This window comes from Channa argus, chromosome 10 (assembly GCF_033026475.1).
Source record: "Channa argus isolate prfri chromosome 10, Channa argus male v1.0, whole genome shotgun sequence".
NCBI classification, from domain to species: domain Eukaryota; kingdom Metazoa; phylum Chordata; class Actinopteri; order Anabantiformes; family Channidae; genus Channa; species Channa argus.
Genome location: NC_090206.1, coordinates 16,134,335 through 16,148,080, shown reverse-complemented (window position 1 = coordinate 16,148,080; position 13,746 = coordinate 16,134,335). Strand labels below are relative to the sequence as shown.

The window sequence follows — 13,746 nt, the reverse complement described above, 5'->3', positions numbered from 1 at the left end:
TTATTTGAAGACCAGAAACTTCTAAGGTGCAGTGATCAGTAAGGAGAGCTTGCCATGGGATGGTCACTCCTATACTGCTCACAAAGCCATCCACTATCTCCAGTGGAGCCCCCAAAGACTCCAAAAGCTCATTGACCGCCTGGAGTGAAGAGGTGACATTCAGCAAAGAGAAGAAATAAAAAGTGAAAGCAATGAGAAACGATTTAACATTTGTTTTATCATTTTGAGTGTAGCCTCGTGCAGCACAGGAAATACCCCTTTGGCATAGCAGGTGAAATGTATCTTTTCAAAGTGTAGACTCTTGAGAGAGATATGGCTAATCAGGTGGCCGGTGATGCGCTTCCTATAAGTGCATTTCCTCGAAGAAATGCGAGCTAGGCTAAGAGGATGACGTTAGAGACTGTTGTTGAACTTCAGTACAGTTGCGAAATAGTCATGGGTGAATAAGTCCGACATAAACACAACCATTCTCTCCCCTGTGTCCAAACTCACCCAGACATCGAGGTTGATTTCCTTGATGACACCGCTGCCATTGTACAGGTCCAAGCCCAGCTGGTCCAGGCTCAGTCTTTCCTGCAAAAAGTGTCCGAGGTAGTGCTGTAAGAGGTACCGACAGGCCCGCTTCTTGATTGAGCCTGACCAGGGGAAAAGCCAGCAAGACATAGGGCCAGAGAGAGTGGGGAGAGGGAGCGAAGAGGTGGCGGAGGAGAACCAGTGCAAGAACAATCCTCTGGAAACTGCATAACAGACCAAGCTAACACAAAGTGAGCAAAAATGAAGAATGAGCCACAGCTAGCTACAGGGGGCTAAGGAAGGGGTAAATTGTAACACTAGTTCTCCTCTAGTCTTGACACGAAAACTACAAAATCCTTTGTGTCAGGACAGACGAACCTCGTACGCTACTTGCTGAAACGTTATTCCAAGTGACTGCAAACGGTTCGGCTCATATTTTCGGCACGTTTGTGTCGAACTGAGGCGATAAATCCAGTTGGTACGGCTCTCTTGTTTAAGGGTTGTTTATTGTTATCATACGCCAACTGACGGTATGGTGGCGACGTCCGTACGTCATGCGTCACTGTGATGTCATAACGCAATCGAGGCGCCATCTTTGTAAGGTCAGTATTTTATCTTCTAATAACGTTTGTAGTACATCAGTAACTGGTCTCTAGCCAACATCTATAATGTTGAAATGTATCAATACAATCTAGGATTTATAAGAAAATAAGCAGTATTTTTATTCACTTACTTTATAAACTGGCATGTCATTGACATTACTCATTTCAATAACTATTTAAAAACATAATTTTTAAAATGTTAAAAATTATTATCTGTTAGTTAATTTTAATGGAAGTTGAACTACACAAATTTTTGGGGCGATTTTTTTTGTTTTGATGTAAAATTAAACTTACTTGGCATAATGTCCACAAAATTGTGTCAAAAAAAACAAACAAGAGAGGGTCATTACAATCACAAGGCGGCATACGAATGGCACCATGTACCATAATGAATAAAATAAAAATGGATGCTTTTACTTGTTCATTATAGTTTCACAACTGAGCTGTATAGATTTATGGTTCTAAGATAGCACTTTCAAACATTTACTTTTAAGCTTATAATTTCTTGAGGATGAAGTGAGATGTAGTAGTTATGTCACTTCTCATGCCATTAATGGTCAATAAAGAAACAATAATGGAAATGTTTTGTTGTATTTTGATTTTATTTTGAAAAACAAATTAACAAATGATACACAGGTTAAAACTATTAACATAGGTAAACTTGATCTACATAATATTTAAACAAAAAGAGACACGGTAGAGGATAAAACAAAAGCCATAAATAAAATAACTGCAAGCTTTATTTCACAGATTGACATATGGATTAGCTCTTCATAAAGGCGACGTCAGGGATCTGGCCTTCCGTCTGAAAAATAAGGAGAAAGCATTTCAGAGCCAGGTTAGAAAAAAAATATCACATCTTTATAGAAAAATTAGAAATTATATAACTAGTTACCTTTAACTGAGTGAAGATTTGTGCTGCCCTGGTGAAATCCCACTCATTGTCTTGCAGACACCTACAACAGAGAACAAGCATTTAGAGTTTAGAGCATTTTTGAGTTAATAAATCATGTTTTGCAAAACTGACAAAACTACATTAACAGAAGCAAGAATTACTTTTGGGACCATTCCAGGTTCATTCCAGACTTCTGCGAGAATGCTGTGAGCATCTCCTGCTGCTGTGCAGTGAGAGTGGGCACAGGACTGGAAGATGGTGTAGGAGCAGGAGCTACGAAGGCTCGATGAATCTCCTCTGTAGTGGCCATTCGGATGAAAAGCTGGTCGTTTACGATGGAGAGACTGTGGCACAAGAGGAAAACTAGATTTGTCCTTATCAGTATAATATAGTAGTTTAATATAATAGTCGAGTCCTTGTCCTACAAGTGCCTAGATATCAATGCATGTCATTCCACACTATAAAGTCAGCTATTTTAATGTCTTCTCTTTTATTTTATGGTGGCTATTCTAAAGGAAAAAAAAAGGATGTTTGTTCTCATTCATTTAAAAGTTTTTACTTTGTAGTATGATAAATACACTTTCACAGGGAGATGCATGAAGGACAACAGGAAGATGATTTAAACCACTGGGAGCTCACTAGACATACCCAGAAGTCCCTGCTGGGACCGTGATAAAAACCCGAGAGAAAGCCATTGTGGAGTCTCTGGATTTACCATCAACAGCAACTGAAAAACAGATATAATATAAATTAAGAACAAAATTAAAACCATAAAAAAGCTAAGATCTAAAACCATAATACACAAACAACTCACCTTCTTTAAAGACTCCGTTAACAGTGAATGACAGTAGCATGTTCTGTAAACAGAAAACATTATTTCAGATTTAAAACAGAAATGCTACTGTGAGAGAAACAGGTTAATGGCAAGTGCTGGATGACAGATCAACTGTGAACTCACTGTGTAGGTATTCACATCAACAGTAAACGAAGCAATGTCATGCTGAGTTTTGGGTAACTCATTGAGGAAAGCTACCACGTTCAACCGTGTGTGCTTCAGCAGTCGAAACCGCATTGCTAAAGGACGCACAATTCAGAGGGCAACATCAGAAGGCATATAACGACAACAAAGATAATCAGGTACCATGTAAGGTCAACAGCTCAACAACTCACTGGAGTCTTTGACCCTCTTCAGGTTGCGACTGTCTTTGTGATACTCTCCAAGACTGCTCCTTTACACCAGAGGACAGAGACAGAATCAATGTAAATACAGAAAAGACTCCGATCAGGAGGTGTTGGAAGTGGAATCAGGGATAAGAGAATCTTTTAGATGAATGACTTAAATGATGGAAACACTGAAAAAATATTAATGCCTTTGTTCAGGCGTTTATCCTTTTATCATCAATAAGTCAGATGTCTGCAGAAAAGTGCACCTTTCTTCGCTTACCTGGAAGGGTTCTGGGTGGAGTAAGGTGTTGTGAGGGATAACGACGCACCATCATGGTAAGCATCCAGGAGTGGCTGTCTGTCCCCTGAGTCGTATATGCTGTAGTACCTGCGACGCAGTGCAGATGGTAACATGAGTTAGAAACAAACCCTTTATAGCTAACAAACCTTTCCGGATACTAGAGTTGTGTAAAAAAACAGAACAAACAAACACAAAACGTATTGGCTAAGAAAGTATTTTAACCATGGCTTAACACCGGAAAACCAGCACAAAATTACTTTATTAAAAAAGGAGATACTCACTGTTGCAAGAAATGGAGGATGAGAGCCTTGATTTCATCAGAGCCAAAACAGCTGCCCTGGAATGTAAAATGAAAAATATATTTGTCAGATACAAAAAGGTGACACCACAAGAAGGATATTGCATTTTAAACTTACACACATTGCATGTCACATAAACTACGTTCGTTCAGATCAAACTTATCCACACGTCAGTTTGACTAAAAGCATAAAATCGATCATGAAATAAAACCAGTAACCTTGCAGGGGGGGATTGCGGTGGGGGTTTCCACATCGAAACCAATGGGCGGTGGTAGGTCATGGCCATCCTAAAATTACAAATGAAGAAAACCATATAAGAGACTGTGGACCCCTCAGCCACTGTGCATTGAATCCTTTAGGTAAAATAAAGGATAACAACTATAAACAAAAACAAAACTTACTAATTTGAGGAGCCGAGGAAACCTCTGCCGCACAGCACTGGTACAGAAACAAAAATCAAGAGCAGGAAAGTTATCATCACGAACCACCCCAAAGAAAGAAGTAAATCATACTCAGTACTGCAGCTACTACAGTCAATCACACCTCTGTTGACCATTTAATTTTATTTTGTGCCTTTCAGTTGGTGTAACTTTTGACCATTACACTGTCAAGAGAATCTGGGAAAATACACTTATATACTGGTTCATGAAAACTGAGTGCAACTAAATGCAGGATCTCAAAAGGTGTAACACACAAAACACAAAAACTGCACGTGTTGATGTTCCCCCTTTAGTTTTAATCTGTGCCTTTTGATACTTCTCCCACCCCCAAATGTACTTACCAGCAGGTATACTCACCCTCTCCCACAATATGATGATATACAGAGATCTGACATGGGGAAGCAACACAAGCACACTTTTCTAGGAACACACACACATACAGACATGCAAAGACCTATGATCTTACAGACTACCCAGGAAACCAGGAAACACATCTGTTTTGAACTAGTAAAAGGTAGAAGTTATGCATTGCTGGGAGAGAGGTGGTTACCGCCAGTCTCATGTTAAGGTCTCCCCCAACTGTGGTCAAGATGTTGGGGAACAGAAGAGTCTACATCACCCAAAAAACGAAACAGGGTCTGGGTAAAAAAATATATAAATAAAATAAAATTTACAGACACTAGCAAATAACATTCGGAAGAGGTGCCAAACACTACTCGTCATCTGGGTGAGTTTATCTTTGTTTGTGCCCCTGATTATCAGCAGGAAAGACAACCTGAGAACAAAAAGGAAGGTTGGCCTCAACCTGAGCTGCACCCAGTAGTCCCACCACTCATCCTATAGTAACCCACTGCTGCACAATCAGAGCTGTTATTGTTTAAGTATTTCACAGTTACACCATCAATACTGAAGAGATGATCTTTAGACACTAGTGGCAACTGGGCATCATGTAGACTTTAATTTTCAAGCCTGATTTGGGCCCACACCTCTGTTTACAGAGGCACTAGGAGATCATCGAACATCTAGCTACACTGATAATCTTCTACTCCACGGTCTCTGCTTACAATTTGAGCTTTTGTTGTAAGGCTCACAGCCTTTAGAAACTGGAAGAAGAATTTCAAAAAATAAAGTTTGTTTTCAGTTAAGAGCATATTTCCAGCAGAAGTTAAAGGGTATTCGCCAAACTCTCCACTCAATTCACTGAACAGCACAGGCCTGTTTTAGGCCAAAGAGAAACAACTTAGTGGAGATGACACACTGCTTTTACTTTTTGGCTCATCACTGGCCACTGATGACACGTATCCCCTCAACCTCAGCCCAATGGTGTCTCCTGTGAGTCCCATCTTCTTAATTTCGTCTTATCACATTGTCAGTGAGTTACAGCTCACAGGGACCGAGGCCGAGTAATCGTGACTGTGCCTGCCTTAGGTTGTCCCAGGGTTTCAAGGTGGGATCTTACCCGTCATAGGCTATCCAGCCTTCCATACTCGCCTGATACAGGAGGCCGAGTGGGCAAGGGTTCTACGAGGAGAGGGGAATCATTGCCTGTGGATTTTCTGGTTCATCCAACATTTTTCAAGATATCTGTGGATTGCCCACTGTGCAGTACACAACTTACACAGTAGTGCTCAAGAGCTCATAGACTAGAATTATTTTCAAAGAAAATGATTTTAAGGTCCCTTTTCAAGTCTTTCATAGAACCCCCCCAAATTAGCAGTGTGATGGTGTTTTATAGCAGTTTATAGGTTTATAGGACAACTACCTAGGATGTCAGCGGGGGAATGCTGGGTACAGCATCACAGAGAACCATAAAAAAGAGCAGAGCTTGAAAGGAGGTCCCCCAAAGAAGAATAATTGGCAGAAAGAAGACAGATGATCAAGGTGTGGATGCTCTCAACTTCTTTTAAAAAAATCAATGAATATTTAGTTTGCAGTGTGAAACTGGTGGGAAGAAACATGTAAAACCAAACAAGTTGAACTTATTGCAAATTACACTTTGCATTTCTTTTCTTGCCCTTTCTTCTACAAACACACATGTACACACAGAACCGGTTCTTCTTGGTATCTGGGGAAACTGTTTTAGTCTTCATACAAGCATTTTACACACACCACGGTTTGGCTGAGGTTCTTTTGTAGCCCAACGCTGCTTCCTCTTGTCATACAAAAGATTAAAATAAAAGACTTCTGGACACTCCTAGTCAAACAGTCACACCACTGTGTCCCCTTCCATAAATCCTCTCCCCTCACCCCCCACAATCCGTGACTGACCTGATGTATGAGGCATGATCCTTAAAGTGGTTGCACAGAGGGTTCCTGTTCAGCCACAGCTCAGCCAGCTTTAGGCCTTTCACCTTGTCCAGTTCCCGGTCTGACTTCAACTGGATTACCACACAGATACAGAACAAGGTAGTAAGGAGGACTTAAACCAATTCAGGGTCACATCTATATTATTATTATTGGCTTGATTGACCGAGCAGACAGTTTTACCTCATTGTGGGAAAGGTTGAGTGTCTTCAAATTAGGCAGCTTGGTAACCAATTCTGCAAGTTCATCTAGTTTGTAAATACGGTTGTTACTCAGGTTCAAGCAGGTAAGCTGGCAACAGTAAGCACATGTGTAAGTACATTGAGTTCAACAGATCATTTAATTAGCAAGAAATAAGAATGTCCACCTACATATTTACAAGAGAAAATTGTTTACTTTCCAGAAAGAAATGTGAAACATATCTACTTATTACCTCCGGAATGTTTTCTTCAATTATCTTGATGACAGCTTCCATGTTTGTCTTTCGATTCAAGACTATTTCAATGTTGTGTGAAACCAGGTCTGTCACATAAAATATTAATAAAACTACTAAACAAATTATAAACAAAGTATAAAATATAATTTCTCATCACATTAAAATACTAAACCTCTTTAAGGTTTAATGTCTCCACTATACTGTTTGGAGGATTCAAAATATAAAAACATTTTAAAGCAATAATTCATTGATCATTACTTGCAACATAAAGACAAGGTACCCTTTTAGCACAGATAAATATTAAAAGAAAAGAAAATCTTCACAAATTCAGTGGTTTAGATGTAACATCTCAACAGCCACATGTTTAATAAATGTGCATCAACAAACAACATCTATTATGACATTTGTTATTTTTAAATTTTACATAACTATGAGTTTTTAAAATCTGATCACTGCTTTAAATCAACAAAAATGTAATTACCAGGGTCCGTTCGAATGTTGTTCAAGTCCAGTGCTTGCTGAGAGCCATCAAAACGTTTTGCCATGCATTGCTGTAAAGTATAAATAATAGCCAACATGGGAATATGTCTCTCAAGAGCAAAAAAATAAATGAAAATTGTATAAATTAAATGAAACTTCCTGCCAAACCATTTCAGTAAGATTAAAATCAAATCAAGCTTAAAACTGACCCTACTCTGATAAAAGCACTAAAAGGGAATAGAACTCATAAATTGCAAAAACCCCAGTTTACTTTTCACGAGTAAAAGATGTTTGATTAAACTTTTTCATCCATACTCACACTATTCAGAGAGCCCCAAGAAAATCTGAATCAAACAATTTGTGAGACTTTGATCACTACAGGCTCATCCACATTCACCCCCTTTTGATGATTTATAAACTTACCTTCAGGTGTTCCAAATGTTCAGGCTTCAAATCTGACAGGAGAAAAGATGGTGGAGCGCTGTCGTTTACATGCACTTCAACCTTCAAAAAAGCAATTCATTATATAAGTCATATTTGCTTGGGACACTGTACCAAGGTGCTTGATAGGATAAGATGTTAATGACTGAGCATCCATTGTCTACAAGCCACACGTGGCAGTTTAGCATGTTATCATGATCTGAAGGTCCGTATGAGAATACTGTTCATTCAGAATGGTGGCATTTCGGCAAACATCAAGACAGAATTTTATATTATCCCAACATACCTTATAACCATCTTTGCCTGTGATTGTGTGAGAACATTTGTGCAAAGCACTGGCAGCATCAGAATCATTCACATAGAAATGGACCCTATTTTGATCAACATGGTACTGCAGAAGAGGAGAAAGAACGATTTAAAAATCCTAAATATAAAAAAAATGTCATTCACAAACACCTTTACCTGACAATTATAATAATGTTCTTAGTAATGTCTAATTGGAGACTCAAGATACCCTTAGAGCAGCACTTTTCTTTTTCAACACAAAAAAAGAAACTTTTAAGGAGCACGACAAGAAGGCTCCCTACATGTTTTTATTTTTTTTACAACTGACCTGACTTGAGCAACATGATATCACATTTATAAACCTATTAGTTTAGAAACCGTAGTTTATAATTATTGATCATATAAAAAGTGCTGAACCTCACCTGTACAGGTGTGTATGGAACCGAGCAAATGTTCTGAAGAGCTGTTAATAACCACTCCTTATCGTATTTTCTTCCATGCGGTATCTGTCAGACAATAAAGTGAAATTTAACCTCCTTTTTTGTATTGCGTGGTTGAAATATAGATGTGGCACCTTTTAAATACGTACCGTTACTTTGTACCAGCCTGTACGGTTCTTTCCTCCAACTCCACTGCTGCCTCCTCCACCTCTATCCCCACCTCTGAACCCACCGCCTCCTCCTCTACCTCCTCCACCTTTGCCTTGTCGCCTGTCTCTGTCAAACCGCCCATCTCCTTTTCGAAAAGGCTTTCCATATGGATTGCTTAAAAAAAAAAAAAAAAAAAAAGCCCTATATATTAACACAATTCTAATACACCTATTTTTCAGCCAGTTTAACAGATGCTGAATTCATTTCATCTGCCATATAGGTCTTTTCACAAGACGGACTTATTAACCAGCAGCCACATTGCGTTTTGGCTGTTGTTTCCACGGGCCTTTGTACTCTTTAAAAGTTAAGCAGAACTAAATAAATTTTAGAAGTTGCCAAGTTCCTTAAGTGGAGCGGTTAAAGCTTCCCCCCCAAAAAGTTCCTGTTCTGCAAGAGATATTTTCCAGCAGCCCAGAGACTGAGACAGTTTCCAGTGAATTCTGTATTTGTATAAAACATCATGTTATGCTGGAATATGTGTGCCTTCATGCACATACTGACCAAGAACTAGCCACAGTAAGTGGTAAAATTGATCAGACTGGTTTTATTTTTTCTTAACAGACTATAGCATAGTCTAAAAAGCATCCTTGAAATGCTTAGGAGTTTAGGTCTTGTCTGTACATTACTCATTGTGTAAAACGAACATACTATTTAATGAAAATTCACTTTGATCTGTGTTTCATACACAATTTTCACACATATTATATGTGAGATAAGTGCAGACAACATGGACTGTAGAGTCTTCAAGAGAATGTGAAGAAAAAATTACTTTGGAAAATAAAAAGTAAACATCAGGTCACATTGTAGTTACTATATGTAACCCTCGGTCGCAAATGATAAACGTTTTAAATTACTTTTGAGAAACATGTATACCTAGAGACTCTTGCAAAGCAAATTGGCATTCAGCTTCTCTTTTTCCAACACCAATTTTTTAAACAGCTCTAAACCACAAACTTTCTCTTACCTCTGTTAATATGGTATTGGCTATAGTATTGGAGAAGTATTATGAGTATGAGCACAAGTAATCCAATTCAAGGTCGGACCCAATGCCCAATAATGGTATTGGCATTAGGACATCCCTACTAAAATCTGGAGTTATTTCTGATTTGTTCACATGATTTCTTAAACTTAGATAAGACAAGTCTATCATTATAAAGTGCAGTGCTATTATTTTCAGGACAAAGTCTTAATAATCCATCTAATGTTAGAGTGAACTCTTAAAATATGTCATAACAATATTGACTTAGTTACTTAGCAACACTTACAATCTGTGCTGGGCGCTACTGTCCTGAGAGCTGTCACTCATAGTTACATCCCCATCCATTTCTTCAAGCCTAGACCGTGGTCCAGGGCCTCCAAAGTTACTTCCCCGTTGGCGGTCTCTGCGGGACCTGTCATACGATCGTCCCTTGTGAGGGCCTCTACCTTTACGATTGCGAAACTGTGGTGCAGTTCTATCATCATGCTCTGAGCAAGAAAACAGAAACATGTTAGTTTATTAGCATAAATATCACAAAACGTTTAGAAAAAATACAACCCCAACTTAAAAAAAAAAAAAGTTAGGGTGATGAGTAAAACAAAAAATAGAATGGAATGAGTTGCAAGTCTCATCAACCCATATTTTATTCACAATAGAACATAAACAACAAATCAGATGATGAAAATGATATTTACTATTTCATGACAAATATTAGCTCCTTTTGAATTTGCTGGCAGAAAGTTGGAACAGGGGCAACAAAAGGCTGGAAAACTAATTGCTGCAAAAAAAATAAAAAAGCAAAACATGAGGAAAATTTGACAACTAATTAGGTTAATTGGCAACAGGTCAGTAATATGACTGCTATAATAGGAGCATTTCGAACATAAAGATAAACAGAGGTTTACCAATCTGTGACAATCAATTTCAAAAAAATGTTCCTCAACATAAAATTGCAAAGACTTTGAAGATCCTTCCATCTAAAGTATATAATATCATCAAAAGATACAGATAATCACTGTGCCCAAAGGGACGAGGCTGAAGGTCAAAACTGGGTGTGTGTGATTTTTGGGCCCTCAGCATTAAAAACAGGCATGGTTCTCTACACATCACTGCATGGGCTCAGGAACACTTCTAGAAATCACTGCCTGTGAACACACTTTGCTGTGGAATCCACAATTATAAAGTTAAAGCTGTATCATGCAAAGAAGAAGCCATATGTGAACACGATGTAGAAATGCCGCCGTGTTTTCTGGGCCAAAGCTCATTTAAAATGGTCTGAGGCAAAATCAAAAACTGTTCTTTGCTCAAATTATTTGAAAATTTGAAATTGGTTTTGGAAACCATGGACGCCGTTGTCCTGCGGACTAAAGAGAGGTGGGACCATCCAGCTTGTTATCAGCAGACAGTTCAAAAGCCTGCATCTCAGATGGTATGGGGATGCAATAATACCTATGGCATGGTCAGCTTACACATCTGGAAAGACGACATCAAAGCTGAAAAGAACAGAGGATTTAGAGCAACATATGCTCCCATCCAGACGACATCTTTTAGGGAAGACCTTGCATATTTCAGCAAGACAATGCTAACCCACAAAATCTGGCAACAAAGGCCCAGGACTGTTGAGCAGATAGTTCCCAGATGTTTACAGACAGTTGTTAAAAGAAGAGGGGATATTACACAATGGTAAACTTCACCCTCTTCCAACCTTTTTAAGATGTGTTGCTGCCATCAAATTCAAAATGTGCTAATATTTTCCATGAAATTTTAAAATGACTAGTTTAACATCTGATATGTTTTATTGTGAATAGAATAGGCATTAATGAAATTTCTATTTATATTGTCGTTTTACACATCATCCCAACTTCTTTTGAATTGGGGTTGTAATTGAAGCCACTTTCATAATTTATTTTATGACCTTAAATAAATACCAAAATCTGGGGGCACTTGAATGAACCCTGCACTAGCTACATTAGCTGTATTCAATAAGCTCTAGGAATCTATAGTCTACACCCCACTCTCTAGTACCGAAAAACAAGTTTAATAATATGCTGTATTATCTTCACAGAGCCCAAGCTATGATTTTACCTCCTGGAATTATGAAGCCAGTGCTTCTGACCTCTCTCCTCACCACAAAGTCCCCACGTTCTAAAGGAAAATGGTGAAGCGCAGATGTGAGATTAATGCTGCAATGTCTGTGTAAAGTGTTTCTTACCGTTGTAGTAATGCCCGCCATCCGCCATGTTTCTTGGAATAGTATTAGTGTTAGGTAACGTGGAAAAACACAACCCTGGATAGGGAGAATGGATTTACAGACGTCGTTTTTCTATTTCACGACATACAGAGACTGTGGTACCAAAGAAACGTCAAAAATCCCAATTTGTTTCAAGGAAACACAAAGACGACCGCGACGTGATCGCAGGAACGTGATCTTTAACTAGCTGATAGCTAGATGCTAGCTAGCTTCTCTTACTGCGCGTTGGACGAATAGAAAGCAACGGAACCGTAACATTTAACTTCCGGGGCAGGGAAATGGCGCGGACAGTTGAAGGGAAAAGTAACACTCGACTGGGGCCAAGAGAGAACAGATTACGCAAGTTAAACACTACATGGAACAGCAAAAAGTTGGTTGATGATATCGCTTAAAACGTTGTCAACGTTAGTCTTGAGTTTACTTGTGGCTATCTATCATGCTAGCATATAACCTAAGCTACCCACTTAAACGATTGTAGTACCGTAGAGGTTGTAGCGTTATGTTTCTACTAGTGATGGTCGGAAGAAGCCTTAAGACACTTTGAGGCTCTTACTCCATTTGTACCGAAAAGTTAATCAAAACATTTAAACTATGGAAGTACAGCGACATCTGGTGGCTAAAAAAGAAGCTGTTTTCCAATAGTTTTGTTTGTTTGTTTGTTTGTTTTTACACAATGTGATAAGCTTAGGTACGCGTTTTTATTAAATTTGCCATAGTTTACTTTCATGGTGTGTGTGTGTGTGTGTATATATGCACCATTTTCACCTTTTAAAAAATATTTTACGTCTATTGTACCTTCATTAATTTTCACTGGTTATAATGTTCACACTATCACATGCTTATTATATCTAAGGTCAGTTGATTTTTTGAAAGTTTAATGTCCATCCTAATGTTGAAGAGGTGTCATAAGTAACCTTGTTGCTTATGATACGTATGCTATGCATGGGACATTTGTGAGTATATTTCCTTGCTAAAATCTTCTAAACATCGTTTTACAAGATGTTTGTCATCAATCTATTATTTATTATATAATTAATTTACTATTAGAGAGTGTCCACAAATGACAGAAGTCTGAACTTACTTACCTACTATAGCCTTGAACTTCTGGTAAATGTTAAACTATCCAATAATATCTTGGATTCAGGAGAAGAGACAAATAATGAGACGAGATGTGAGTGAGATGCAGTCCCCTCCAAAAGACATGTTACCATGTGCAAAGTATCCTCAATTTAATTTTGCAGCAAGACGCTGATCCCAAGCAGTCTTCCCAGCAGTGTCAGAATTTTCTCCAAAAATAAAAAAAAAATAAAAAAATGTAGGATTTTCCATCCTACTTTTTTTTTGGAGGATGGCTTGGCCAACTCAATCCAGATCTGAATCCTATCAAGCTGGTGTGGGAGAAACTGGAGCAAAGAGCTTTGGTACACTGGTCAACTGTCAAAGTAGACCTTTGGAAAGTACTACAGAAGGCCTGGGAGGAAATCATTGCTGAGTATTTGCAAAAACTAATTTGTAGAATGCCTCTGATTTGTAAGGCAGTTAGGGCTCCAAAGGGTGCTTTTTTTGATAAATGTAAGGTTAAACATGTAAATATGATTTCACCTTCATTCTGTGCTCAAATATGCTTACAAATGATCGTTCCTTTAAAAAAAACAACAACAAAAATAAAATAAATACACAAGTGCATAGTTTTATGTTCTTTTTCT

General features: G+C 38.4%; 2 protein-coding genes across 4 annotated transcripts in view; both read right to left on the bottom strand.

Annotated features, from left to right (window-relative positions):
* Positions 1-1,052, bottom strand: part of atg2a (autophagy related 2A) — a 23,855-nt gene extending 22,803 nt beyond the window's left edge. For both annotated transcript variants that reach the window (XM_067517656.1, XM_067517657.1), the window contains exons 1-2: positions 493-1,052; positions 1-139 (exon numbers count right to left, since the gene is read on the bottom strand). The exon at positions 1-139 is cut by the window's left edge and continues 24 nt beyond it. In XM_067517656.1, coding sequence (XP_067373757.1) covers positions 1-139; positions 493-663 — 310 coding nt within the window. In that variant the 5' untranslated portion in view covers positions 664-1,052. The remainder of the gene's footprint in view (positions 140-492) is intronic.
* A 677-nt stretch (positions 1,053-1,729) lies between these two features.
* On the bottom strand, positions 1,730-12,286 carry nxf1a (nuclear RNA export factor 1a). 2 transcript variants are annotated; one of them, XM_067518858.1, is made up of 21 exons: positions 11,875-12,286; positions 10,076-10,277; positions 8,750-8,924; positions 8,583-8,666; positions 8,162-8,266; positions 7,858-7,938; positions 7,436-7,505; positions 6,952-7,040; positions 6,702-6,809; positions 6,483-6,592; positions 4,176-4,212; positions 3,993-4,061; positions 3,757-3,812; positions 3,455-3,562; positions 3,181-3,239; positions 2,969-3,084; positions 2,825-2,867; positions 2,659-2,737; positions 2,172-2,354; positions 2,011-2,071; positions 1,730-1,920 (listed from the first exon to the last, which is right to left on the bottom strand). In XM_067518858.1, the coding sequence occupies exons 1-21, from the start codon at positions 12,020-12,022 to the stop codon at positions 1,879-1,881; spliced, it is 2,025 nt and encodes a 674-aa protein (XP_067374959.1). In that variant the 5' UTR covers positions 12,023-12,286; the 3' UTR covers positions 1,730-1,878. The 2 variants fall into 2 exon arrangements, with proteins under 2 accessions (XP_067374959.1, XP_067374960.1); XM_067518859.1 differs by having other exon boundaries at positions 12,002-12,286.
* Between the last annotated feature and the right edge of the window lie 1,460 nt (positions 12,287-13,746).

Bases quoted from the DNA above. Each gene is read 5' to 3' on its own strand.
- nxf1a (XM_067518858.1), bottom strand. From the start codon at position 12,022: ATGGCGGGCATTACTACAACGGTAAGAAACACTTTACACAGACATTGC. The intron at 6,810-6,951 runs GTAATAAGTAGA...TACTGTTGCCAG, and splicing joins TTGAAGAAAACATTCCGGAG to CTTACCTGCTTGAACCTGAG. The intron at 3,563-3,756 runs GTGAGTATCTCC...ACTGCGTCGCAG, and splicing joins ATCCTCCATTTCTTGCAACA to GTACTACAGCATATACGACT.